This window comes from Pseudophryne corroboree, chromosome 3 (assembly GCF_028390025.1).
Source record: "Pseudophryne corroboree isolate aPseCor3 chromosome 3, aPseCor3.hap2, whole genome shotgun sequence".
NCBI classification, from domain to species: Eukaryota; Metazoa; Chordata; class Amphibia; order Anura; family Myobatrachidae; genus Pseudophryne; species Pseudophryne corroboree.
The window spans coordinates 785,676,253-785,703,303 of NC_086446.1; the positions used below are offsets into that span (position 1 = coordinate 785,676,253).

At 43.3% G+C, this 27,051-nt stretch overlaps 1 protein-coding gene and 1 long non-coding RNA gene across 3 annotated transcripts in view; one reads left to right on the forward strand and one right to left on the reverse strand.

Moving 5' to 3' along the window:
- Positions 1–5,767, forward strand: part of LOC135056890 (uncharacterized) — a 93,244-nt gene extending 87,477 nt beyond the window's left edge. For both annotated transcript variants that reach the window (XR_010244093.1, XR_010244094.1), the window contains one exon: positions 5,551–5,767. This is a non-coding gene — a long non-coding RNA (uncharacterized LOC135056890). The remainder of the gene's footprint in view (positions 1–5,550) is intronic.
- Positions 5,768–5,809: 42 nt separating this feature from the next.
- RBM20 (RNA binding motif protein 20) overlaps positions 5,810–27,051 on the reverse strand; it is a 372,020-nt gene continuing 350,778 nt past the window's right edge. The window contains exon 14 of the mRNA XM_063962633.1: positions 5,810–12,093. Within this exon, the coding sequence (XP_063818703.1) occupies positions 11,980–12,093 (114 nt within the window). The 3' untranslated portion in view covers positions 5,810–11,979. The remainder of the gene's footprint in view (positions 12,094–27,051) is intronic.

The following is a 27,051-nucleotide window of genomic DNA, read 5'->3' on the forward strand; positions in this document are numbered from 1 at the left end:
ATATACAAAGACCCTTGGTCTTTCCTGCTGGGCCTCCCCATTGTTAACGCACCTCCAAACTCTGGTAAACTACTGACACAAATCCTAAACGCAGCCCGGTGCTCAATCGCTCTCCACTGGAAACAGAGGGAGCCCCCCCCTATACAGCAGGTCATCAACAAAGTATGGTACTTCGCAAGCATGGAAAAAATCACTGCATACCTCCATAATAGATCTTTCCAGTACCTCCTGATATGGGAACTATGGTTCGACTCTCAGACGCCTGCGCATGGTTCACGATCCCATGGGGGCTCGATGGCTCTCTTACTATGATCTTTGTAATCTTATAATCGGTCGTGTTGATCGGAGTTTACCCCTAACATGCCCTTATCGTGTCACTCAGGAGTACTCTTCAACCGGTTCTGACAACAGGAGCGCAGTTGGCGGAATCTGGGGGCGCATCAGCGGCCCCACTAACCCTGTCTCTTCTCCCCCCTCCCACTCTTCTCCCTTCCCGTCTTAACCGTCCCTCTTTCTCACTCTTCTTGCTCTTTCTCTTTAACCATCCTCTTTTTATTGCTATAACGTTGTGTTTAAGTTTCGGTTCCCGCCCAACTGAATATACCATGTATACCCATCACTGTTGTTCGTACCAACAACGTTTTTAATTTCTCTTTCTGTTTTACATTGTGGGAACCGCATATTCTTTGTCATAAGGTTATAACACTGCTTTGAGTAGCATACTGCTAAAACGTATCGGATCACCCCACATGTGGGGGAAAGTTATTGTAATGTCTATAACCTGTAAATTTAAATAAACAATTTAAAAAAAAAAAAAAAAAAAATAATAAAAAGAAGATACTTATAACACAGTCTGTTATAAATATCTTTTTTTACTATTTTAATAATCCCCCCCCCCCCCCCCCGTGACTGCGTGTGAGGGACAGGTGGGAGGCAGCGGGAGAGGTGCCCCCCGCTGCTAACATTAAAGTCCGGGCAGCGGGGGGCGGGCAGGGCGCAGCAATGTGCTGTGAAAGCCCATTGCAAACGCATGGGGAAGCGGCACCTTTACTGATGCCTCAATGACAGGGGCGTGCATTCAGCCCCGATGAATGCACGCCCCTGTCAGACCCCCAGATTTGATTGGCCCAGCGGATCCAGTGCTGGATCCGCTGTCCAATCCCCCCGTCCCCGGCTGCAGCAGGCGCCGCTGAATGACACTAGAGGTCATAATTGACCCCTAGTGTCTGAGCGGCACTGAGGAGCCGGCGGACGGAGACGGAGGACAGCGCAGCAGGAGCGGTAAGTATGTGTGTGTATTTTTTTATTTTTTATGTGTTTGCGGCTCTACGGGGGCACTGGCACAGCTAGGGGGCATAGCAAATGGGGCACAGCAAATGGGGGCACAGCAACTAGGGGCACTGCTACAAAGGGCACGGCTATAAGGGGCACAGCAACTGGGGGCACAGCTACAGGGGGCACTGCTACAAGGAGCACATCTACAGGGGTCAACTACTGGGGTCACAACGACTGGGGGCACAGCTACAGGGGTCACAGCTACAAGGGGCACAACTACTGGGGGTCACAACTACCAGGGGCACTGCTACTGGGCTCACAACTTTTGGGGGCACCTGCTTCATCCTCCCAGCCAGCAGCAGCACTCTCCCCTGTCTGTGCTAACGTCTTTCCGCGTCAGCGAGTGCATAATATTCAATTATTTCTCTCTCTCTCCTCCTGTGGATTACTTCGTTTGTAAGTATAATTTTCATTTTTACAGGTATCAGCCCTATTGGATTCTACTGGACAAGTGGACGTGACCGGCGTGGGATGTAGGTAAGTAATCTCTGTCTCATTTTTACAGGAACCACCTATTGGATTCTACATGGACAAGTGGACGTGACCGGCATGGGATGTAGGTAAGTATGTGTGAGTGTGTAAGTGTGTTTTAATAAATTTTTACTTTCACGGTGTGTGTGTTGTGTTTTTATTTGGGTATTTTTTGTTGTTGTAGAACTACAGGTGCCAGCGGGCCCGTTATTTCCCCGCATGCTGGTTCTTGAGGTTCTCCAAGTACCAGCAAGCGGGGGAGGCTTGCTGGGCCTTGTAGTTCCACAACAAAAAACAATATTCTTTGTTTTTACACACTTATGGCTATCAGCCTGGCACCCACCGCCCAGGGGTGCCGGGGACAGCGTCGGGCTTCACCCCTGGCCCTTGGGTGTCAGGAGGGGGGGTGACCCGGCCAGGGGTGACTAGTTGGGGGGGTAATGCCACGGCCGCAGGGACCTACATAAATGTGTCCCCAGGCTGTGGCATTATGTCCCTGGCTAGTGGAGCCCGGTGCTGGTTTTAAAAATACGGGGGACCCCTACATCTTTTATCCCCCGTATTTTTGGAACCAGGACCGGACTAAGAGCCCGATGCTGGTTGTCTAAATATGGGGGAACCCCTGTCCAATTTTTTCCCAGTAATTAAACAGCCAGGACTGGCACAAAGAGCCCGAGGCTGGTTATACTTAGGAGGGGGACCTCACGCAGTTTTTTTTTTACACTTTTTAACCCATTCAGACCCTTCTCCATTAAGTTAATGGAAGCCCTGGACAAAAAAATTGCATTCATGTCCTCCTCCCACTCCCTTCCCAAACACTAATTATTATTTTTTTCTATACAAATGTACAATATATCACAAGTATGATGAGCAGGCAGGCAGCGGGCATTGGCGGCATCGGACTGAGATGCAAATTAGTAGCGGAGGGCTGGGTCAGTTGATGGTGGGCGAGTTTGTAAGCCATTGGCGGTGGCATCAGCTCAGAGGCAGTAGCGGGCATTGGCTCGGCGGCGGTAGGGGTCATCGGCAGGATATGGCGGACATTATGGCTGTAGTGCCTCACCAGCCACTGACCTCACCGCACGCCACTGGTCTCTAGCACTGACACTGCAGTGACCGCAGGAACGGCGGCTCTGTGACTGTAACCATTACCTGGGTGACATCCGCTGTGACGTAGGGCACATAGGTCATTACACACACAGAAAAAATCCACGCCGTCACAATGCATGAAAATCCTCTTTATTAAAACGATCATTATCAAACAAGTGTAAAATATATTGTGATGAAACAGAAGTGAAGAACACTTGTGACAGATTTTAATGTCAATTTGTTTACAAGCCATAATTTAAATTAACGTGATTTTATAACCCCTCAATAAATAGTGTCTCTGGTCCAATTCAAGTATCATTTACCAGTCCCCCCTCAATAAACCAAGGACAGCATCGCCCTGAATATCTAGAAGCAGTAACTCAGCAGGAGTGCTCAGACAGACACATATGAGATGTAGTGAAGCTTTTCCCATTTGTACTGAGATCATACAGTAGTAACCCAGGGCATCCACTATAGCAGCAATATCTAGTACAATGGGGGTCATTCAGAGTTGTTCGCTCGTTATTTTTTTTGTCGCAACGGAGCGAATAGTCGCTAATGCGCATGCGCAGTGTCCGCAGTGCGGCTGCACCAAGTAAATTTGCTATGCAGTTTGGTATTTTACTCACGGCATTACGAGGTTTTTTCTTCGTTCTGGTGATCGTAATGTGACTGACAGGAAGTGGGTGTTTCTGGGCGGAAACAGGCCGTTTTATGGGAGTGTGTGAAAAAACGCTACCGTTTCTGGGAAAAACGCGGGAGTGGCTGGAGAAACGGAGGAGTGTCTGGGCGAACGCTGGGTGTGTTTGTGACGTCAAACCAGGAACGACAAGCACTGAACTGATCGCAGATGCCGAGTAAGTCTGGAGCTACTCAGAAACTGCTAAGAAGTGTCTATTAGCAATTCTGCTAATCTTTCGTTCGCAATTTTAATATGCTAAGATTCACTCCCAGTAGGCGGCGGCTTAGCGTGTGCAAAGCTGCTAAAAGCAGCTTGCGAGCGAACAACTCGGAATGACCCCCATTATTGGGTTATGGTGCTGGAGATGCAGATATCTATATCGCAGTGAGAAGGCCTCCGGTTTACCTATTCCCTCTCTAATACAAGGTTGTACTTGCCTATTATCTTTACTGCCTGTCCTACATATGTTTTTCTGGGTGTAATTACGGAGATTGTTATTGCAGATCCCTTATCTTTACTTCTGTAAGCGCTAGATAAATAAGAGTTGTTATTATAAATCTGATGTAGAGAAAACAGCAGCACAGTGCCCCCTAGTGTCCATAATGTTTATAATACTTTTTACGGGTTACATATCAGTGCATGTACAAATCACAACTTAATTGTGGCAGTTGTCTAAACATTTTAAAGTGTTACTCAGTGTACAGTTCAGCTGCTCATGTACCAGCGATTAGCGGGCAAAGAGGGATAAATATACACACAGCATTATATAACTGCATATGCAGTATTGTTTGTATAGCGTGTAGTCCATGTTCTGCAATGTTCTATACTGCGAGTCTTTATCACTTTTTGTCTTGTTCTGTTTGCGCTGTCTCAGCTTATGTACTTTGTAAGGCGCTGTGGACCTCTTGTGGCATTATATAACTAAATATACTTGTCAACTTTTAATTTCTCCTCTCACTGATCTCCCCTCTGGGTCTTGGGGGGAAAGGATACAAAAAAAGTTGTCAAGTATGACTGTATGTTGTAATAACTAAGTACTACATATGGGCCCAGGTACAGGCGTGTCCAAATCAGGGGAGGCGTGACTACGCACCATCAAAAAAGTGTGACGCAGCAAAGTAACACCACGCACTGCACAGAGGGTACCAGCGGTTGCAAAGGAAAGGGATGGATTGGGTGGGAGTGGGTTGGATCAGGTCGATCCCCATACCACAGCCACGTCCACATACGGATGCTGCAGCAGTGCAGCTCTGGACAGGGGCTGTGAACTGCAGTCTGTAATCTCTGGCATATGTTTAGCACTGTCTGTATCCATGGAAATCACTGATACAAAATGTCTACCGTTATGGCAGCCATCTTTAATGTTACGATACTTTGGCATACATTCTGTATGAGAACTAACCAGCAATAAAGGCATTATCCACAGAAACCAGTGAGATTCTGTGACTTTTGGCGCAGTCCGTGAGGTGCGGTCAGGTAAATGGCTGGGGAGGCATTGGCTAGTATCAGAGCCAGATTTACACACACACATATATGATCTGATTGGGAGCATAAAAATGATTTGCATAATACAAAGATGATATTTGTAATTATAAATATCATCTTGGTATTATTGTAAGAATGGTTATGGGCAGTACTCTGCAGTATACTGGAGTAGGACAGGTGAGGTTCTGCCTACCCTGACCGCACATGCAGTCTGGAACACGAGAGACACCTTGTCAGTGGCTGCTGTGGGATGCACCTGTCTTGTCTCTGTACCGTCTCGGCAGAAGTATGTCTGTGCGATTCTGCTGCCTGAAGCTAGACTGAAATGCCACGTTCTCAGCCGCTTCCAAACCGGCATAAACATCTGTTTTCACTATAAAATATATTTTATTATTTAAACATTATTAAATAAACCAACAAGAAATACCACTAACTTATACATATGCATTAATATATATTGTTCTAAATAAATTCCCTTTATTTTGCAGCCCCAGTTCCCCTCCCAAACACCTTCTTCTTGAAGCAAGTGCCTTAGGTCGCCTCATTACAGACCTTCCCACCTGGGATAGGCAGTGATTGCTTTGATGCTCACTTCAGTACTGTTCTACATGTAATTATAGCTAACGCTGGATAAACTAAACATCAGAGTGCAAGCTCCTGGTGCAACTTGTGTAGGCACAAGAATATAAAACTATTATATAAATACTCCCTTTATTTTTTTTGTTGTTTTTTTTTTTACATGTAGATTCTTGGTGAACCAGTTATATGAAAGTAGTAAAAAATGTAAATTCACATTATAAATAGGTTAGCAGACCTAGACAGCTTTGTCACAATTTGTATCCTATCCTATATACATATTGACCAGTAAGGTTAATGGAAGACGTTCAAGCATGCACATACTCAGACAGTGAGCTCTACTTTATTCAGTGGGCGGAATACTGTCAGCAGTAGCCCTTACACAACGATAATACAACTACTAACCTATAATGTGCCACACTGAATTGTCCTTGTGGCTATACAGATGGAGTCATGCTCATCTATCCCTTTAATAAGATTAATTGAGACTGGGCAGTCGGACTTAATCCCCTGCTGTAATGACTTAATCCCCTGATGTAGTGTTCTCTCTGTATTGTATTGCAGCTGAGAACAATAGATGAAATGTTTATGCTAATAAGCCTTGGTGCACCTAGATGCAGCAGAGAAGCCTAGATGAGCATGGCTCCATCTGTACGTTTATAGCAATCTAAGAAACCTACAGAGGGCAGTAGTGACCTGCTCTGTGTACGTGATAAAAAGCAAGCGGAACATTTCTTTGCTCACAGTTAAAATAATAAAAAAGACTAGTAGAATATCGCACAAACGGGATGCAGTCTTTGTGTCGGCAGCGATATTCTCGACTACAGTATGTCACTCTCAACAGAAGTATGTTGGCAAGGGTAAAATGCTACTAAAAGCATGTTAACATGTCGGCATTATAACGTTAAACAAGCTGTTTACAGTATGTTTAAAGCTATACTGCCGACACAGTTAAAATATTTTAAATAGCATTTTAACCTTTTCGGCATTGACTGTGTCAACAATGTGAGATATTGTATTGCAGATAGATTCATTGATTAAATGTATTGATTTAACTTACTACTGAGATTAAGTGCGGCCCCTCTGAAGATTAGAGGGCTGCCTGCTGCGGCACCCAGAGAGTGTCAGGTTGCCTGTTACTGATCTACAATGATCATTTAGTGGACAATGTCAGTGTTGCTACGGTAACATCTGCGTAACGAGCCTGTCCTTGGCGACAGAAAGACTATTCCAAAGCCCCTCTCTTGAATCCGGCGTCTGGGGAGTTTTTATGGAGAGAGATTTTCTGAAGATAACATCATTCCGGTAACATTTTGTGGGCATGGGGTAGGTGGCTCATATAACATGGGAAGTGCTGTTACAATGTAATAGTACACTCACTCCTGTTGCTCCGGGTTTTATGTATTAAACAACACATTCTCTAACATTCAGCATTGTCAATACTGCCGTATTATACATATTAAACAAACAGTGCATGTAAAATCCTTCAGGAAAGAAGGGAAACAGCTATAACTGCCTTTGATGCTGTGATATTATATTGCTGAATGTACAGTTAGGTGCTAAACCAGCCACAGGGAGCACTGTGTACCTGGATAAACCATGCTGCAATGCAAGGGGGGAAACTGCTTATTTTTTTTTTTTGGGGCAACTTTATTTTTAAACTAAAGGTCCGTACACATTGTGAGCGACGTCGTCTAATGTTTCCCCCTCACGGGCCGGCCGGCCAGTCGGCGGCCGACTGTACACACTGAGCGATATGACCGCTCATATCGCTCAGTGACGTCACGCCTCCGCCAGCCCTGCATTCAGGTCGTGGACGACAGTCCAGATCCTGCATGCATGCCCTACCTACCGACAGCGCCGATCGTTGGTGACCCGCGGGGCTGCGCATCGGTCGTCGCTGGCGGCATACACACTTGCCGATAAAATGAGCGACGTCACTCAGGGAGGGGGAAAATGAGTGACGTAGCTCATTTTATCAGCAAGTGTGTATGGACCTTAAGATTTAGAGAAAGGAAGTGTCCAGTGTCGGACTGGAGCATGAAGGGCCCCCTGGGGGAATGCAGTGCTAGGGGCCCATATTTAGCAGTGTGACCAGTTTCCAGAGGGGGTGTGGCCAGCCACCATAAAGGTTTGGCTAACCATTAAAGAGTGCATAGGCTGGACCCCTTGACAAATCATAAATACTGCTTGAGCATGTATGATAATGTACCAGATTCATGACAGCAATGCACTATAGAAAATACACCATAGTCCTGTGCAGTATAAGGTAACCTATGTATAATGTATAATCCAAGTGCACATTCTGGAACCTGATCCCTAGAGGATGATGTGATCCCCCCCCCCCTTTCCAGCCAGTGGGGCCCGCCGGGGGTTTCCCGGTGTACCCCTGTGGGCCAGTCCAACCATGGTATGATGCATAACTCAAGTGCACAGTCTGAAACCTAATCCCTAGAGGCAGAGGTAGGGCCCCCAATTGCAGTGGGGTCCACCGGGGGTTTCCTCTGAGCCCCTGTGGTTAGGGGTGTAGCGAGAGTGGCCCCAGTGGAGCGCGAGCTCCGGACGCTGGAAAAGTTAAAGGGCACTCCGCCTGACTTCCCCTCTCCCTCCACCTGATATATCAAGGGCCGCTGTTCGGGCAGCCACAGGCCAGGAGGAGGTGAAGGAGAAAGGGCGCACACTGACTCGGAGACTTGGTAGGGAACAGCAGGAGACACTGACAGCCAGTATGTGCCAGAGCTCTGCCCGCCCCTCTTTATATGTCTCACCGTCTGCATGTAGCTGTGCAGCAGGGTCACTTCTGTCTTGCTACACAAATCTCTGCCCCCGCTGCTGCAGCACCTCTTTCTGCCCTGGCTGCTGCAGCACCTCTCTCTGTGCCAGCTGCTGCAGCACCTCTTTCTGCCTCTGCTGCTGCTTCTACTGCATTAGAAGCTGTAGAGTAACATGTATAAGCGGCTCACCTGTGGCATAACATGTATAAGGGGCTCTATTGTGTTGTGTTAGGTGTATAAGGGGTACTACTGTGTGTGTGGTGTAATGTGACTAACGGACACTACTGTGCGGTGTAATCTGAATCCGTATTATTCTGTGGCCACACACCTTCCCCATGAAGCCACGCTCCTATATTTTTGCTGTGCGCCTTTAGTGCGCACTGCCCCGATTTTAAAAATGAGGGCGCCCAAAGGAAACGTTCGCCTTGAGCTCCACAATGTCTAGAACTGGCCCTGGCCCCAATTTAGGATTTTTCTTTATTGTTTTCTTTTCAAATGTCAGATGCACCCAATTCAGAAAAAGGGGAGGGGGCACCGAAACATACCCATGCTCCGGGCACCATGGCACCTAGCTACATCTCTGCCTGTGTGCCAGTCCAACACTGGGAGCATCCTCCTCCCAAATATAAATCTAACCTCACATCTCACATATGTCCAGAATTGTGCCAAGGTGCAAAATGGTATCTTCCAGATGGATTTATTTCAAACCCTAACTAAGGAATTAGGATCATATTTAACAATTATCCGGACTTGGTCCTAATAATTATAATTTCTAATCGACGCATAATGGGGGTCATTCCGAGTTGTTCGCTCGTTATTTTTTTTCCGCAACGGAGCGATTAGTCGCTAATGCGCATGCGCAATGTCCGCAGTGCGACTGCGCCAACTAAATTTGCTATGCAGTTAGGTATTTTACTCACGGCATTACGAGGTTTTTTCTTCGTTCTGGTGATCGTAATGTGATTGACAGGAAGTGGGTGTTTCTGGGCGGAAACTGGCCGTTTTATGGGTGTGTGCGAAAAAACGCTACCGTTTCTGGGAAAAACGCGGGAGTGGCTGGAGAAACGGAGGAGTGTCTGGGCGAACGCTGGGTGTGTTTGTGACGTCAAACCAGGAACGAAACTGACTGAACTGATCGCAGTTGCCGAGTAAGTGTGGAGCTACTCAGAAACTGCTAAGAAGTGTCTATTCGCAATTCTGCTAATCTTTCGTTCGCAATTTTGATAAGATAAGATTCACTCCCAGTAGGCGGCGGCTTAGCGTGTGCAAAGCTGCTAAAAGCAGCTTGCGAGCGAACAACTCGGAATGACCCCCAATGTGTAAATAAGAATGTATCAGAAAACACATGCAGGGACAGGAGCTTCCAGAAAATTTGACGGAATGTAGCCTGTAGGCTACAATGGCTAATGCCATCTAATGATGGCTTTGTATGCCGGAGCTTGGCAAATACAGCATCTTAGCAACCCTCATCGGAAACCTATGTGGGCTGCTTTTGCAACTGACAAGAGGAACTGTACAAATATCTGTGATATCAGCTGCGGTGCTCCGTACATACATTCAGGTGACGCTTACTGCTTGCCGTTACCCCTCCAAAACAGCTGATAACCCACTCTTTTCTGATAATCAAGTTTAGTAATATATTACTTTCTGCACTAACACCTGCTCTATTACTAACGCGTTTCTACAACATTTGATTGTTCTAAATCTCGGCATCAGGGTCACACTACGCAGGATATGGCCATGTCACATTGTTAATGCCACATCCCACAGGGGGAGTGCCTAGCGCACCTAAAGAGCTCCCTTTCCCTCAAAAAAACACCCCTTCATTTCAAGCGGTACCTACTGTAACCGGGCATGCACCCAGACTGCAAATGTCCTAATTCGCTGGACGGTGGAAGAGTCCCCTCAAAGTCGGGACAATCCTACCTAATGAGAAAATATACTTACAAGCTAAACAAGACGCCCCAAGCCAATGTAACGTTCTGCTAGTGGTGTCAGGACAATCATACTGCCTCTGCAGCAGTCTGGGGCACTTGCAGCAGACCTGTGATACAATGGCACATATCAGACAATAGCAATAATCATACGTAGTGTAGTTGAGTCTATCTCCACCTCGTTACAGTTCCCCATATTTTGGCTGTATATAAGTCTTAATGAGAGTGAGAGACTCCCACGTACTGGCAGGAGCACGCTCCCTGACCCCAAGGAGCTCTCTATAGCATCATCACTTTCTAAGAATGATTCCAGTCTCCTGATTGGCTCTTTATTGTTCAACGGTATAAGTGTCCCAGGTTCTACAGAAGAAGATTATATCTTACTCTGTTATGAATGTGTGCATGTGAATACCTGGCTGTACATTGCGATAATGCCGTAGACAGGGGGTTGTGCCATCAGCAGGAGCGGATGCCCCCCTTCGGAAGACCCCTGGTGGGCCGATGTGTGCGCAGGGCCTGTTTGTTTGTTGACATGTGAGGGGTGGGGCTGCCGGTTACCCGGTATATCTCTGGTGATGACCATGCAAAGCCACTTTTATTTCCCAATTGCCCCTGGCCATCCTGCTGCTAGCTTGCAGTGTTTATTTTAAATATACCAAAATTTATAGACAGAATTATTAAATTTTAGCAACAACATACATCCATATTCTGTTCACAGACTCCATTATCAGTGGTTCTATCTTTGTCCTATTGGAGTAATACACGACTGCAGCTAATTTTACATCACTTCTAGTGCACTTCCACTCTGAGGTACTGGTCATAAATAAAACATAATCTGGATTAGTTACACTTAGTAAATCCCTGAGAAATCAAAATTGTATTTAAAATAAATATATATATCCTCCATGGCACAGTATGCATTTTAAAAACTAAGGCACAATGGGGCTTATCCTTGCATACTAATGCACGGCTCTCTGTGTATAACTAGAATAAAGATCAGCAATTTACTGACCGCAGTGATACGTCTTCTAGTCCCCAAATACAGTATGTGAGAATCTAAAACGTTTTTTCCTTTTCAAAATTTCTTGACATTTGAGGAAATGTCCTCGTCTGACAGCCGTTAACACGGCGCGCTCATTACAATAAGCGATTTAGCATTACAGTCAGTGCAGGAAAATATTTTTATCTGTAGAATATCAGTTCTAGTTATCTGCTTGTACATTATATGCCTTGTCTTATAATAGTCGGAGCACCCGGACACCAGGCAGACTCAATACAGATTTTACATTTGGCATATGCCCTCCTTACATCGTTACCGGATTATAAAGTCCTTTTCCTACGTTAAAGGTTTCGCCACACTTTATCATAGCTAAGAATAGAAGGGAAAGAATTATTTTTTCCCCCAAATAAATTAAATAAAAAAAATATTGGTTGTATCTGATGCTTCAGCACGTTGGAGTTATAACCCTGGGTTGTATCGGTCTGGCGTCGCAGCTGGTTCGCTCTGTGGATAATATGGTATTTCATGGTACCGTGGGCACTATAAGTCTCCTATCGCAGAATGACTCCAGCCTTCATACAATCCGTATTGTTCTGTAGCGTCCTTACTGACAATGACAGCGAATCTCCGGCTTCAAGGTCTGCTCTTCTCAAACTGGGGAACAATCCCCACATCGTCTTGCTGCAGAACTGCAGTCTCCGCGTTGCTCTGTCCTGGCCCAACCTCGGCTAGCCTCGATAGGTAACTCTGGGGAGAAGGTGAAAATCTTTTTCAGTTTATACAGTAACTCCCAGTGTACACATTGTTTCAATATTCACAAAACAAAGACGGCAGCACATTCATGCCACAAGTTCCAATGCACAAAGGGAAACTAGTCCAATCCCAAAGTCGGCTTTCCAAGAGCCCAATACTGGATTTCTTCTTTTGTAAATGGGCTGATAAAGGAGCCAGGCAATGATTGGCCACGTAGTATATCCAGTGGTGCAGGTAGAAATATTTTCTTAGTGGCACTGAGTGCCCCAAAAATGGGCGTGGTCATGTGTTGTGAGGGGGCGTGGCCACACGCTGCTAGTGGGAGTGGCTACATGATACTAGCGGCGTAGCCACACGAAAGCCCCCTTTTTTCTTTAATCTGGAGGCAAGGCTAAAATATATAGTAATGCCTCCAGTATAATAGAAATATATAGTAATGCCTCCAGTATAATAGAAATACAGGTTGAGTCTCCCTTATCCAAAATGCTTGGGACCAGAGGTATTTTGGATATGGGATTTTTCCGTATTTTGGAATAATTGCATACCATAATGAGATATCATGGTGATGGGACCTAAATCTAAGCACAGAATGCATTTATGATACATATACACCTTAAACACACAGTCTGAAGGTCATTTTAGCCAATATTTTTTATAACTTTGTGCATTAAACAAAGTGTGTCTACATTCACACAATTCATTTATGTTTCATATACAGCTTATACACACAGCCTGAAGGTCATTTAATACAATATTTTTAATAACTTTGTGTATTAAACAAAGTTTGTGTACATTGAGACATCAAAAAACAAAGGTTTCACTATCTCACTCTCACTCAAAAAAGTCCGTATTTCGGAATATTCCGTATTTCGGAATATATGGATATGGGATACTCAACCTGTATATAGTAATGCCTCCAGTATAATAGAAATATATAGTAATGCCTCCAGTATAATAGAAATATATAGTAATGCCTCCAGTATAATAGAAATATATAGTACTGCCCCCAGTATAATATAAATATATAGTAATGCCTCCAGTATAATAGAAATATATAGTAATGCCTCCAGTATAATAGAAATATATAGAAATGCCTCCAGTATAATAGAAATATATAGTGATACCTCCAGTATAATAGAAATATATAGTGATACCTCCAGTATAATAACAATATATAGTAATGCCTCCAGTATAATAGAAACATATAGTAATGCCTCCAGTATAATAGAAATATATAGTACTGCCCCCAGTATAATAACAATATATAGTAATGCCTCCAGTATAATAGAAACATATAGTAATGCCTCCAGTATAATAGAAATATATAGTACTGCCCCCAGTATAATAACAATATATAGTAATGCCTCCAGTATAATAGAAATATATAGAAATGCCTCCAGTATAATAGAAATATATAGTGATACCTCCAGTATAATAGAAATATATAGTGATACCTCCAGTATAATAGAAATATATAGTAATACCTCCAGTATAATAGAAATATATAGTAATGCCTCCAGTATAATAGAAATATATAGTAATACCTCCAGTATAATAGAAATATAGTGATACCTCCAGTATATCAGAAATATATAGTAATACCTCCAGTATAATAGAAATATATAGTAATGCCTCCAGTATAATAGAAATATATAGTACTGCCCCAAGTATAATAACAATATATAGTAATGCCTCCAGTATAATAGAAACATATAGTAATGCCTCCAGTATAATAGAAATATATAGTACTGCCCCCAGTATAATAACAATATATAGTAATGCCTCCAGTATAATAGAAACATATAGTAATGCCTCCAGTATAATAGAAATATATAGTACTGCCCCCAGTATAATAACAATATATAGTAATGCCTCCAGTATAATAGAAACATATAGTAATGCCTCCAGTATAATAGAAATATATAGTACTGCCCCCAGTATAATAACAATATATAGTAATGCCTCCAGTATAATAGAAATATATAGAAATGCCTCCAGTATAATAGAAATATATAGTGATACCTCCAGTATAATAGAAATATATAGTGATACCTCCAGTATAATAGAAATATATAGTAATACCTCCAGTATAATAGAAATATATAGTAATGCCTCCAGTATAATAGAAATATATAGTAATACCTCCAGTATAATAGAAATATAGTGATACCTCCAGTATATCAGAAATATATAGTAATACCTTCAGTATAATAGAAATATATAGTAATGCCTCCAGTATAATAGAAATATATAGTACTGCCCCCAGTATAATAACAATATATAGTAATGCCTCCAGTATAATAGAAATATATAGAAATGCCTCCAGTATAATAGAAATATATAGTGATACCTCCAGTATAATAGAAATATATAGTAATGCCTCCAGTATAATAGAAATATATAGTAATACCTCCAGTATAATAGAAATATAGTGATACCTCCAGTATATCAGAAATATATAGTAATACCTCCAGTATAATAGAAATATATAGTAATGCCTCCAGTATAATAGAAATATATAGTGATACCTCCAGTATAATAGAAATATATAGTAATGCCTCCAGTATAATAGAAATATATAGTGATACCTCCAGTATAATAGAAATATATAGTACTGCCCCCAGTATAATAACAATATATAGTAATGCCTCCAGTATAATAGAAATATATAGTAATGCCTCCAGTATAATAGAAATGTATAGTACTGCCCCCAGTATAATAACAATATATAGTAATGCCTCCAGTATAATAGAAATATATAGTAATGCCTCCAGTATAATAGAAATATATAGTGATACCTCCAGTATAATAGAAATATATAGTGATACCTCCAGTATAATAGAAATATATAGTGATACCTCCAGTATAATAGAAATATATAGTAATACCTCCAGTATAATAGAAATATATAGTAATGCCTCCAGTATAATAGAAATATATAGTAATACCTCCAGTATAATAGAAATATAGTGATACCTCCAGTATATCAGAAATATATAGTAATACCTCCAGTATAATAGAAATATATAGTAATGCCTCCAGTATAATAGAAATATATAGTGATACCTCCAGTATAATAGAAATATATAGTAATGCCTCCAGTATAATAGAAATATATAGTGATACCTCCAGTATAATAGAAATATATAGTACTGCCCCCAGTATAATAACAATATATAGTAATGCCTCCAGTATAATAGAAATATATAGTAATGCCTCCAGTATAATAGAAATGTATAGTACTGCCCCCAGTATAATAACAATATATAGTAATGCCTCCAGTATAATAGAAATATATAGTAATGCCTCCAGTATAATAGAAATATATAGAAATGCCTCCAGTATAATAGAAATATATAGTGATACCTCCAGTATAATAGAAATATATAGTAATACCTCCAGTATAATAGAAATATATAGTAATACCTCCAGTATAATAGAAATATATAGTAATGCCTCCAGTATAATAGAAATATATAGTGATACCTCCAGTATAATAGAAATATATAGTGATACCTCCAGTATAATAGAAATATATAGTAATACCTCCAGTATAATAGAAATATATAGTAATGCCTCCAGTATAATAGAAATATATAGTAATACCTCCAGTATAATAGAAATATAGTGATACCTCCAGTATATCAGAAATATAGTAATACCTCCAGTATAACAGAAATATATAGTACTGCCCCCAGTATAATAACAATATATAGTAATGCCTCCAGTATAATAGAAATATATAGTAATGCCTCCAGTATAATAGAAATATATAGTGATACCTCCAGTATAATAGAAATATATAGTAATGCCTCCAGTATAATAGAAATATATAGTGATACCTCCAGTATAATAGAAATATATAGTACTGCCCCCAGTATAATAACAATATATAGTAATGCCTCCAGTATAATAGAAATATATAGTAATGCCTCCAGTATAATAGAAATGTATAGTACTGCCCCCAGTATAATAACAATATATAGTAATGCCTCCAGTATAATAGAAATATATAGTGATACCTCCAGTATAATAGAAATATATAGTGATACCTCCAGTATAATAGAAATATATAGTAATGCCTCCAGTATAATAAAAATATATAGTAATGCCTCCAGTATAATAGAAATATATAGTACTGCCCCCAGTATAATAACAATATATAGTAATACCTCCAGTATAATAGAAATATATAGTAATGCCTCCAGTATAATAGAAATATATAGTGATACCTCCAGTATAATAGAAATATATAGTAATACCTCCAGTATAATAGAAATATATAGTGATACCTCCAGTATAACAGAAATATATAGTAATGCCTCCAGTATAATAGAAAATAAGAATTTACTCACCGGTAATTCTATTTCTCGTAGTCCGTACTGGATGCTGGGTACTCCGTAAGAACCATGGGGAATAGACGGGCTCCGCAGGAGACTGGGCACTCTAAGAAAGAATTAGGACTACTGGTGTGCACTGGCTCCTCCCTCTATGCCCCTCCTCCAGACCTCAGTTAGGGAAACTGTGCCCGGAAGAGCTGACACAACAAGGAAAGGATTTGGAATCCAGGGTAAGACTCATACCAGCCACACCAATCACACCGTACAACTCGTGATACTATACCCAGTTAACAGTATGAATAACAACTGAGCCTCACTAACAGATGGCTCATAACAATAACCCTTTAGTTAGGCAATAACTATATACAAGTATTGCAGACAATCCGCACTTGGGATGGGCGCCCAGCATCCACTACGGACTACGAGAAATAGAATTACCGGTGAGTAAATTCTTATTTTCTCTGACGTCCTAGTGGATGCTGGGAACTCCGTAAGGACCATGGGGATTATACGAAAGCTCCCAAACAGGCGGGAGAGTGCGGATGACTCTGCAGCACCGAATGAGCAAACTCAAGGTCCTCCTCAGCCAGGGTATCAAACTTGTAGAATTTAGCAAACGTGTTTGATCCCGACCAGGTAGCAGCTCGGCAAAGTTGTAAAGCCGAGACCCCTCGGGCAGCCGCCCAAGAAGAGCCCACCTTCCTCGTGGAATGGGCTTTTACTGATTTAGGATGCGGCAGTCCAGCCGCAGAATGTGCAAGTTGAATCGTGGAGCAGATCCAGCGAGCAATAGTCTGCTTAGAAGCAGGAGCACCCAGCTTGTTGGGTGCATGCAGGATAAACAGCGAGTCAGTCTTTCTGACTCTAGCCGTCCTGGAAACATAGATTTTCAGGGCCCGGACTACGTCCAGCAACTTGGAGGCCTCCAAGTCCCGAGTAGCCGCAGGCACCACAATAGGTTGGTTCAAATAAAACGCTGATACCACCTTAGGGAGGAATTGGGGACGAGTCCTCAATTCTGCTCTGTCCATATGGAAGATCAGATAGGGGCTTTTACAGGACAAAGCCGCCAATTCTGACACCCGCCTAGCCGAAGCCAAGGCCAAAAGCATGACCACTTTCCACGTGAGATATTTTAATTCCACAGTCTGAAGTGGCTCAAACCAATGTGATTTTAGGAAATCCAACACAAGGTTGAGATCCCAAGGTGTCACTGGGGGCACAAAAGGGGGCTGAATATGCAGCACTCCCTTAACAAACGTCTGAACTTCAGGCAGTGAAGCCAGTTCTTTTTGAAAGAAAATAGACAGGGCCGAAATCTGGACTTTAATGGATCCCAATTTTAGGCCCATAGTCACTCCTGACTGTAGGAGGTGCAGAAATCGACCCAGCTGAAATTCTTCTGTGGGGGCCTTCATAGCCTCACACCAAGCAACATATTTTCGCCATATGCGGTGATAATGTTTTGCTGTCACAGCTTTCCTAGCTTTTATCAGCGTAGGAATGACTTCAACCGGAATGCCCTTTTCCATCAGGATCCAGCGTTCAACCGCCATGCCGTCAAACGCAGCCGTGGTAAGTCTTGGAACAGACAGGGCCCCTGCTGTAGCAGGTCCTGTCTGAGAGACAGAGGCCAAGGGTCCTCTGAGATCATTTCTTGTAGTTCCGGGTACCAAGTACTTCTTGGCCAATCCGGAACGATGAGTATAGTTCTTACTCCTCTCTTTCTTATTATCCTCAGCACCTTTGGTATGAGAGGAAGAGGAGGGAACACATAAACCGACTGGTACACCCACGGTGTCACTAGAGCGTCCACAGCTATTGCCTGAGGGTCCCTTGACCTGGCGCAATATCTTTTTAGCTTTTTGTTGAGGCGAGACGCCATCATGTCCACTTGTGGCCTTTCCCAACGATTTACAATCAGTTGGAAGACTTCTGGATGAAGTCCCCACTCTCCCGGGTGGAGGTCATGCCTGCTGAGGAAGTCTGCTTCCCAGTTGTCCACTCCCGGAATGAACACTGCTGACAGTGCTATCACGTGATTTTCCGCCCATCGGAGAATCCTTGTGGCTTCTGCCATCGCCATCCTGCTTCTTGTGCCGCCCTATCGGTTTACATGGGCGACCGCCGTGATGTTGTCTGACTGAATCAGCACCGGCTGGTTTTGAAGCAGGGGTCTTGCCTGACTTAGGGCATTGTAAATGGCCCTTAGTTCCAGAATATTTATGTGTAGGGAAGCCTCCTGACTCGACCATTGTCCTTGGAAGTTTCTTCCCTGAGTGACTGCCCCCCAACCTCGGAGGCTTGCATCCGTGGTCACCAGGACCCAGTCCTGTATGCCGAATCTGCGGCCCTCTAGAAGATGAGCACTCTGCAGCCACCACAGCAGAGACACCCTGGCCCTCGGGGCAGGGGCGGATTGGGAACAAAAAGCGGCCCTGGAACAATTAGTACTAGTGGCCCCACATGGGCAGCATCAGAGGTGTAAGGTCTAGCCATGGGACATGGCAGCTGCACCCTCCCCCCAAGACTTTCCAGATAGTGGGTATGTCCAGCATCAAGGGGGAAGTTAAAAATAAATAAAATTAAATATTGTGAGCACATTATATGATACACCTTCAGAATTTAGGAAACTATATCATTCTTTAGAAAGATATATTTTCTTGCTTATTACACCAACCGCATATCCCAATCACTATTCACTCAATCTTATATCTCAGCCAAGCAGGCAGAGAGAGCATACACTAGATCATCTGCAATCACAGGCTAAGTGGCAAAGTCATTTTCATATATGCAAATTATTTTGCATCTTACTCATTATGTCTATAAAAAGGACCACATGTCCTCAAACAAAACAGGCCCCACGGGTGCGTCAGCCCACCGGGAATCTTCCCTGTAAACTCTATGGCCAATCCGCCTCTGCCTCGGGGACAGGGTGATCAGCCGATGCATCTGAAGATGCGATCCGGACCACTTGTCTAACAGATCCCACTGAAAGATCCTTGCATGGAACCTGCCGAATGGAATTGCCTCGTAAGAAGCTACCATCTTTCCCAGGACTCGCGTGCAGTGATGCACCGACACCTGTTTTTGTTTCAGGAAGTCTCTGACCAGAGATGACAACACCTTGGCCTTCTCCTCCGGGAGAAACACCTTCTTCTGTTCTGTGTCCAGAATCATACCCAGGAACAACAGACGCGTCGTAGGAACCAGCTGCAACTTTGGAATATTCAGGATCCAGCCGTGCTGTTGTAGCACTTCCTGAGATAGTGCTACTCCGACCAACAACTGCTCCCTGGACCTCGCCTTTATAAGGAGATCGTCCAAGTATGGGATAATTATAACTCCCTTCTTTCGAAGGAGTATCATCATTTCGGCCATTACCTTGGTAAATACCCTCGGTGCCGTGGACAGACCAAACGGCAACGTCTGGAATTGGTAATGGCAGTCTTGTACCACAAAACGGAGGTACACCTGGTGAGGTGGGTAAATGGGGACATGCAGGTAAGCATCCTTGATGTCCAGTGATACCATGTAATCCCCCTCTTCCAGGCTTGCGATAACCACCCTGAGCGATTCCATTTTGAACTTGAACCTCATTATATAAGGGTTTCAAGGATTTCAAATTTAGAATGGGTCTCACCGAACCGTCTGGTTTCGGTACCACAAACATTGTGGAATAGTAACCCCGTCCCTGTTGAAGGAGGGGAACTTTTATTATCACCTGCTGGAGGTACAGCTTGTGAATTGCCGCCAGCACTACCTCCCTGTCCGGGGGAGTAGCTGGCAAGGCTGATTTGAGGTAACGGCGAGGGGGAGACGTCTCGAATTCCAGCTTGTATCCCTGAGATACCACTTGTAGAACCCAGGGATCCACCTGTGAGCGAACCCACCGGTCGCTGAAGTTCCGGAGACGGGCCCCCACCGCACCTGGCTCCACCAGTGGAGCCCCAGCGTCATGCGGTGGATTTAGTGGAAGCAGGGGAGGATTTTTGTTCTTGGGAACTGGCTGTATGCTGCAGCTTTTTCCCTCTACCCCTGCCTCTGGGCAGAAAGGACGCGCCTTTAACCCGCTTGCCTTTCTGGGGCCGAAAGGACTGTACCTGATAATACGGTGCTTTCTTAGGCTGTGAGGGAATCTGAGGTAAAAATGTCGACTTCCCAGCTGTTGCTGTGGAAACGAGGTCCGAGAGACCATCCCCAAACAATTCCTCACCCTTGTAAGGCAAAACCTCCATGTGCCTTTTAGAATCCGCATCACCTGTCCACTGCCGAGTCCATAATACTCTCCTGGCAGAAATGGACATTGCATTAATTCTAGATGCCAGCCGGCAAATATCCCTCTGTGCATCTCTCATATATAAGACTACGTCTTTAATATGCTCTATGGTTAGCAATATAGTGTCCCTGTCAAGGGAATCAATGTTATCAGACAGGGAATCAGACCACGCTGCTGCAGCACTGCACATCCATGCTGAAGCAATAGCAGGTCTCAGTATAGTACCTGAGTGTGTATATACATACTTCAGGATAGCCTCCTGCTTTCTATCCACAGGCTCCTTTAAGGCGGCCGTATCCTGAGACGGTAGTGCCACCTTTTTTGACAAGCGTGTGAGCGCTTTATCCACCCTCGGGGATGTCTCCCAACGTACCCTGTCCTCTGGCGGGAAAGGGTACGCCATCAGTAACTTTTTAGAAATCACTAGTTTTTTTTATCAGGGGAAGCCCACGCTTCTTCACACACTTCATTTAACTCATCTGATGGGGGAAAAACTACTGGATGCTTTTTCTCCCCAAACATAATACCCTTTTTAGTGGTACCTGGGTTAATGTCAGAAATGTGCAACACATTTTTCATTGCCGTAATCATGCATCGGATGGCCCTAGTGGAATGTACATTAGTCTCGTCGTCGTCGACACTGGAGTCAGACTCCGTGTCGACATCTGTGTCTGCCATCTGAGGTAGCGGGCGTTTTTGAGCCCCTGATGGCCTTTGAGACGCCTGGGCAGGCACTGGCTGAGAAGCCGGCTGTCCCACAGCTGTTATGTCATCGAACCTTTTATGTAAGGAGTTGACACTGTCGGTTAATACCTTCCACATATCCATCCACTCTGGTGTCGACCCCGCAGGGGGTGACATCACATTTATCGGCACCTGCTCCGCCTCCACATAAGCCTCCTCATCAAACATGTCGACACAGCCGTACCGACACACCGCACACACACAGGGAATGCTCTGACTGAGGACAGGATCCCACAAAGTCCTTTGGGGAGACAGAGAGAGAGTATGCCAGCACACACCACAGCGCTATATAAACAGGGATTTACACTACACAAAGTGATTTTCCCTATAGCAGCTATACAATACAGTTTGCGCCTAAATTTAGTGCCCCCCCTCTCTTTTTTACCCTTTGAGCCTGGAAACTGCAGGGGAGAGCCTGGGGAGCTGTCTTCCAGCGGAGCTGTGAAGAGGAAATGGCGCCAGTGTGCTGAGGGAGATAGCCCCGCCCCCTTTTCGGCGGGCTTCTCCCGCTCTTTTATTAATATTATGGCAGGGGATTTTTACACATATATAGTTTATTAGACTATATTATGTGTTGTTTTGCCAATTTAAGGTACTCTAATTGCAGCCCAGGGCGCCCCCCCCCAGCGCCCTGCACCCATCAGTGACCGGAGTATGTGGTGTGCATAGGGAGCAATGGCGCACAGCTGCAGTGCTGTGCGCTACCTTAATGAAGACCGGAGTCTTCAGCCGCCGATTTCCAGGACGTTCTTCTTGCTTCTGGCTCTGCAAGGGGGAAGGCGGCGCGGCTCCGGGACCGGACGACCGAGGCTGGGCCTGTGTTCGATCCCTCTGGAGCTGATGGTGTCCAGTAGCCTAGAAGCCCAAGCTAGCTGCAAGCAGGTAGGTCCGCTTCTCTCCCCTAAGTCCCTCGTAGCAGTGAGTCTATTGCCAGCAGATCTCACTGAAAATAAAAAACCTAATAAATACTTTCTTTACTAGAAGCTCAGGAGAGCCCCTAGTGTGCAACCAGCTCGAGCCGGGCACAGATTCTAACTGAGGTCTGGAGGAGGGGCATAGAGGGAGGAGCCGGTGCACACCAGTAGTCCTAATTCTTTCTTAGAGTGCCCAGTCTCCTGCGGAGCCCGTCTATTCCCCATGGTCCTTACGGAGTTCCCAGCATCCACTAGGACGTCAGAGAAATATATAGTAATGCCTCCAGTATAATAGAAATATATAGTGATACCTCCAGTATAATAGAAATATATAGTGATACCTCCAGTATAATAGAAATATATAGTGATACCTCCAGTATAATAGAAATATATAGTAATACCTCCAGTATTTTAGAAATATATAGTAATGCCTTCAGTATAATAGAAATATATAGTGATACCTCCAGTATAATAGAAATATATAGTAATGCCTCCAGTATAATAGAAATATATAGTGATACCTCCAGTATAATAGAAATATATAGTAATACCTCCAGTATAATAGAAATATATAGTGATACCTCCAGTATAACAGAAATATATAGTAATACCTCCAGTATAATAGAAATATATAGTAATGCCTCCAGTATAATAGAAATATATAGTGATACCTCCAGTATAATAGAAATATATAGCATACCTCCCAACTTTGAATGTTCCTAAATCGGGACACTCCGCGCGGCTAAGCCGCGCGCGTCCCGAAAAGGGGGCGTGGCCTCGTATGGGAGGGGCGTGGCTACAATTGAGTGGGCGTGGCCACACACCGTGGGTCCGTTTTAGTCATTTTGGGGGCGCGCCCAGCGCTCCCTGAGCAGCTGGGCAGCCCCCGGCTCACTCCCTGCACTGAATAGATGCGCGCACAGCATCTATTTAGAGATCACTCGCTGCTTTGCAGAGCAGAGCAGCGGGTGATCAAAGCCTCCCCAACTGCCCCCCCGCCCGCGGGACACTGTGACCCGCGGGAGGGACAGCGGGACAGTGTCTGAATAGCGGGACTGTCCCGCTGAAATCGGGACAGTTGGGAGGTATGATATAGTGATACCTCCAGTATAATAGAAATATATAGTGATACCTCCAGTATAATAGAAATATATAGTGATACCTCCAGTATAATAGAAATATATAGTAATGCCTCCAGTATAATAGAAATATATAGTAATGCCTCCAGTATAATAGAAATATATAGTGATACCTCCAGTATAATAGAAATATATAGTGATACCTCCAGTATAATAGAAATATACAGTGATACCTCCAGTATAATAGAAATATATAGTGATACTTCCAGTATAATAGAAAATATATAGTGATACCTCCAGTATAATAGAAATATATAGTGATACCTCCAGTATAATAGAAATATATAGTAATGCCTCCAGTATAATATAAATATATAGTGATACCTCCAGTATAATAGAAATATATAGTGATACCTCCAGTATAATAGAAATATATAGTGATACCTCCAGTATAATAGAAATATATAGTAATACCTCCAGTATAATAGAAATATATAGTAATGCCTTCAGTATTTTAGAAATATATAGTAATGCCTCCAGTATAATAGAAATATATAGTAATGCCTCCAGTATAATAGAAATATATAGTAATGCCTCCAGTATAATAGAAATATATAGTAATACCTCCAGTATAATAGAAATATATAGTAATGCCTCCAGTATAATAGAAATATATAGTAATGCCTCCAGTATAATAGAAATATATAGTAATGCCTCCAGTATAATAGAAATATATAGTACTGCCCCCAGTATAATAGAAATATATAGTAATACCTCCAGTATAATAGAAATATATAGTAATGGCTCCAGTATAATAGAAATATATAGTAATGCCTCCAGTATAATAGAAATATATAGTAATGCCTCCAGTATAATAGAAATATATAGTACTGCCCCCAGTATAATAGAAATATATAGTAATGCCTCCAGTATAATAGAAATATATAGTAATGCCTCCAGTATGATAGAAATATATAGTGATACCTCCAGTATAATAGAAATATATAGTAATGCCTCCAGTATAATAGAAATATATAGTACTGCCCCCAGTATAATAGAAATATATAGTAATGCCTCCAGTATAATAGAAATATATAGTAATGCCTCCAGTATAATAGAAATATATAGTGATACCTCCAGTATAATAGAAATATATAGTAATGCCTCCAGTATAATAGAAATATATAGTACTGCCCCCAGTATAATAGAAATATATAGTAATGCCTCCAGTATAATAGAAATATATAGTAATGCCTCCAGTATAATAGAAATATATAGTGATACCTCCAGTATAATAGAAATATATAGTAATGCCTCCAGTATAATAGAAATATATAGTGATACCTCCAGTATAATAGAAATATATAGTAATGCCTCCAGTATAATAGAAATATATAGTGATACCTCCAGTATAATAGAAATATATAGTAATGCCTCCAGTATAATAGAAATATATAGTACTGCCCCCAGTATAATAGAAATATATAGTAATACCTCCAGTATAATAGAAATATATAGTACTGCCCCCAGTATAATAGAAATATATAGTAATGCCTCCAGTATAATAGAAATAGATTTATTTACAATTATCCTGCAAACAATATACTCAGCAGTACAAGTATGCGGGTACGCTCGGGTACGGAGTACCCATAAGAATTTGGCAGCGGGTATCGGTACCACCTGCCACACACTTTGCCATTACCACAATTATAATGTGCCACAAAGCAACAAGATCATGGTGCTTGGCAGTCTGACGGCTCCTCCCACGTTGTCAGGGTTACTGGGAGTGCGACACTGGCTGTATTTTTCCGTTATAATGCAGGCATTACTAAATATTGTTATAAATTGGGGGCATTACTATATTTTTGTGTACAAGAAAAATAAAAAAGCAATTTTTAGTTTTTTTTTTTACATTTCTTCATCCTAGCTGTACAGCACAATGACGAGCCTGTCATTATCATTTCTCAAATGTTTCTAGAAATTCACCCTTTTTTATACACTGATGTAATCATATTTACAGATCATAAGAAAAACACTGTTTTTTGGGATACAGTCACTCCTGATCATCAATAAATAAATACATTTGAAATATCAATTCTCTGCGCCCTCAAAATAGCCCTGCATCCTGTGGTAGATGAATGCACAGTGCTGGGTACCAGGGACAGACTGGGACTGAAAGGGGCGCGCACGCCATGAATGGGGGTGCGCGCACACTACGGGAGCGTGCTGCGAGTCAGGGGGGGCGTGAACTCGTGGCACGCCCATTTCCATGGAGATGGGCAAGGGGACGGGAGAGCAGCTAGACCAGAGAGCCGAAGGCTGCGCTGTGTGCGGCCTTCCCGGCTCTCTGTATGACAGGACCAGCCCACCAGGCCTTGGATGGGCCCTGCTGGGTACACACCTATAGATATATCTACAGACGGATCGGGCAGTGTGTTGTGCATACACACTGCCTGAATTATCGTGACTGACGTCACAAACTGGGCGGACATTTACATGTGCCTGCCCAGTTGCACTGTCAATCATCGCCGGATTGTGCAGTAAGTGTACGGGCGAATTGGCACTAACGGAACAGCGGGAGGACCGTTATTGGCAGAAGACCCCCTCACCGGCTCTAGGGGTCACACACAATATTGCTGGAGTTCCCTAGCAATATCGCTGGTACACACTGCCCATTATAGTGCATTAGGCGCTTGCGCAGACTTAAAACATTGGCTGCTTGCGACTGAAATTGACAACACTTCCACCTCCTGAATAAGTCCCTATATCACTTAAAATGAAATGAATAAATAAGATTTTACTTACCGGTAAATCTATTTCTCGTAGTCCGTAGTGGATGCTGGGGACTCCGTAAAGACCATGTAGATAGACGGGCTCCGCAGGAGACATGGGCACTTTAAGAAAGAATTTAGGTTCTGGTGTGCACTGGCTCCTCCCTCTATGTCCCTCCTCCAGACCTCAGTTAGAGAAACTGTGCCCAGAAGAGCTGACAGTACAAGAAAAGGATTTTGGTAATCCAGGGCAAGATACATACCAGCCACACCAATCACACCGTATAACATGTGATAACAACCCAGTTAACAGTATGAACAACAACAGAGCATCAGACAAACCTGATGCAACCATAACATAACCCTTATTTAAGCAATAACTATATACAAGCATTGCAGAAAAAATCCGCACTTGGGACGGGCGCCCAGCATCCACTACGGACTACGAGAAATAGATTTACCGGTAAGTAAAATCTTATTTTCTCTAACGTCCTAGTGGATGCTGGGGACTCCGTAAGGACCATGGGGATTATACCAAAGCTCCCAAACGGGCGGGAGAGTGCGGATGACTCTGCAGCACCGATTGAGCAAACAAGAGGTCCTCCTCAGCCAGAGTATCAAACTTGTAGAACTTTGCAAAAGTGTTTGAACCTGACCAAGTAGCCGCTCGGCATAGCTGTAATGCCGAGACCCCTCGGGCAGCCGCCCAAGAAGAGCCCACCTTCCTAGTGGAATGGGCCTTAACCGATTTAGGTAATGGCAATCCAGCCGTAGAATGAGCCTGCTGAATCGTGTTACAGATCCAGCGAGCAATAGTTTGCTTTG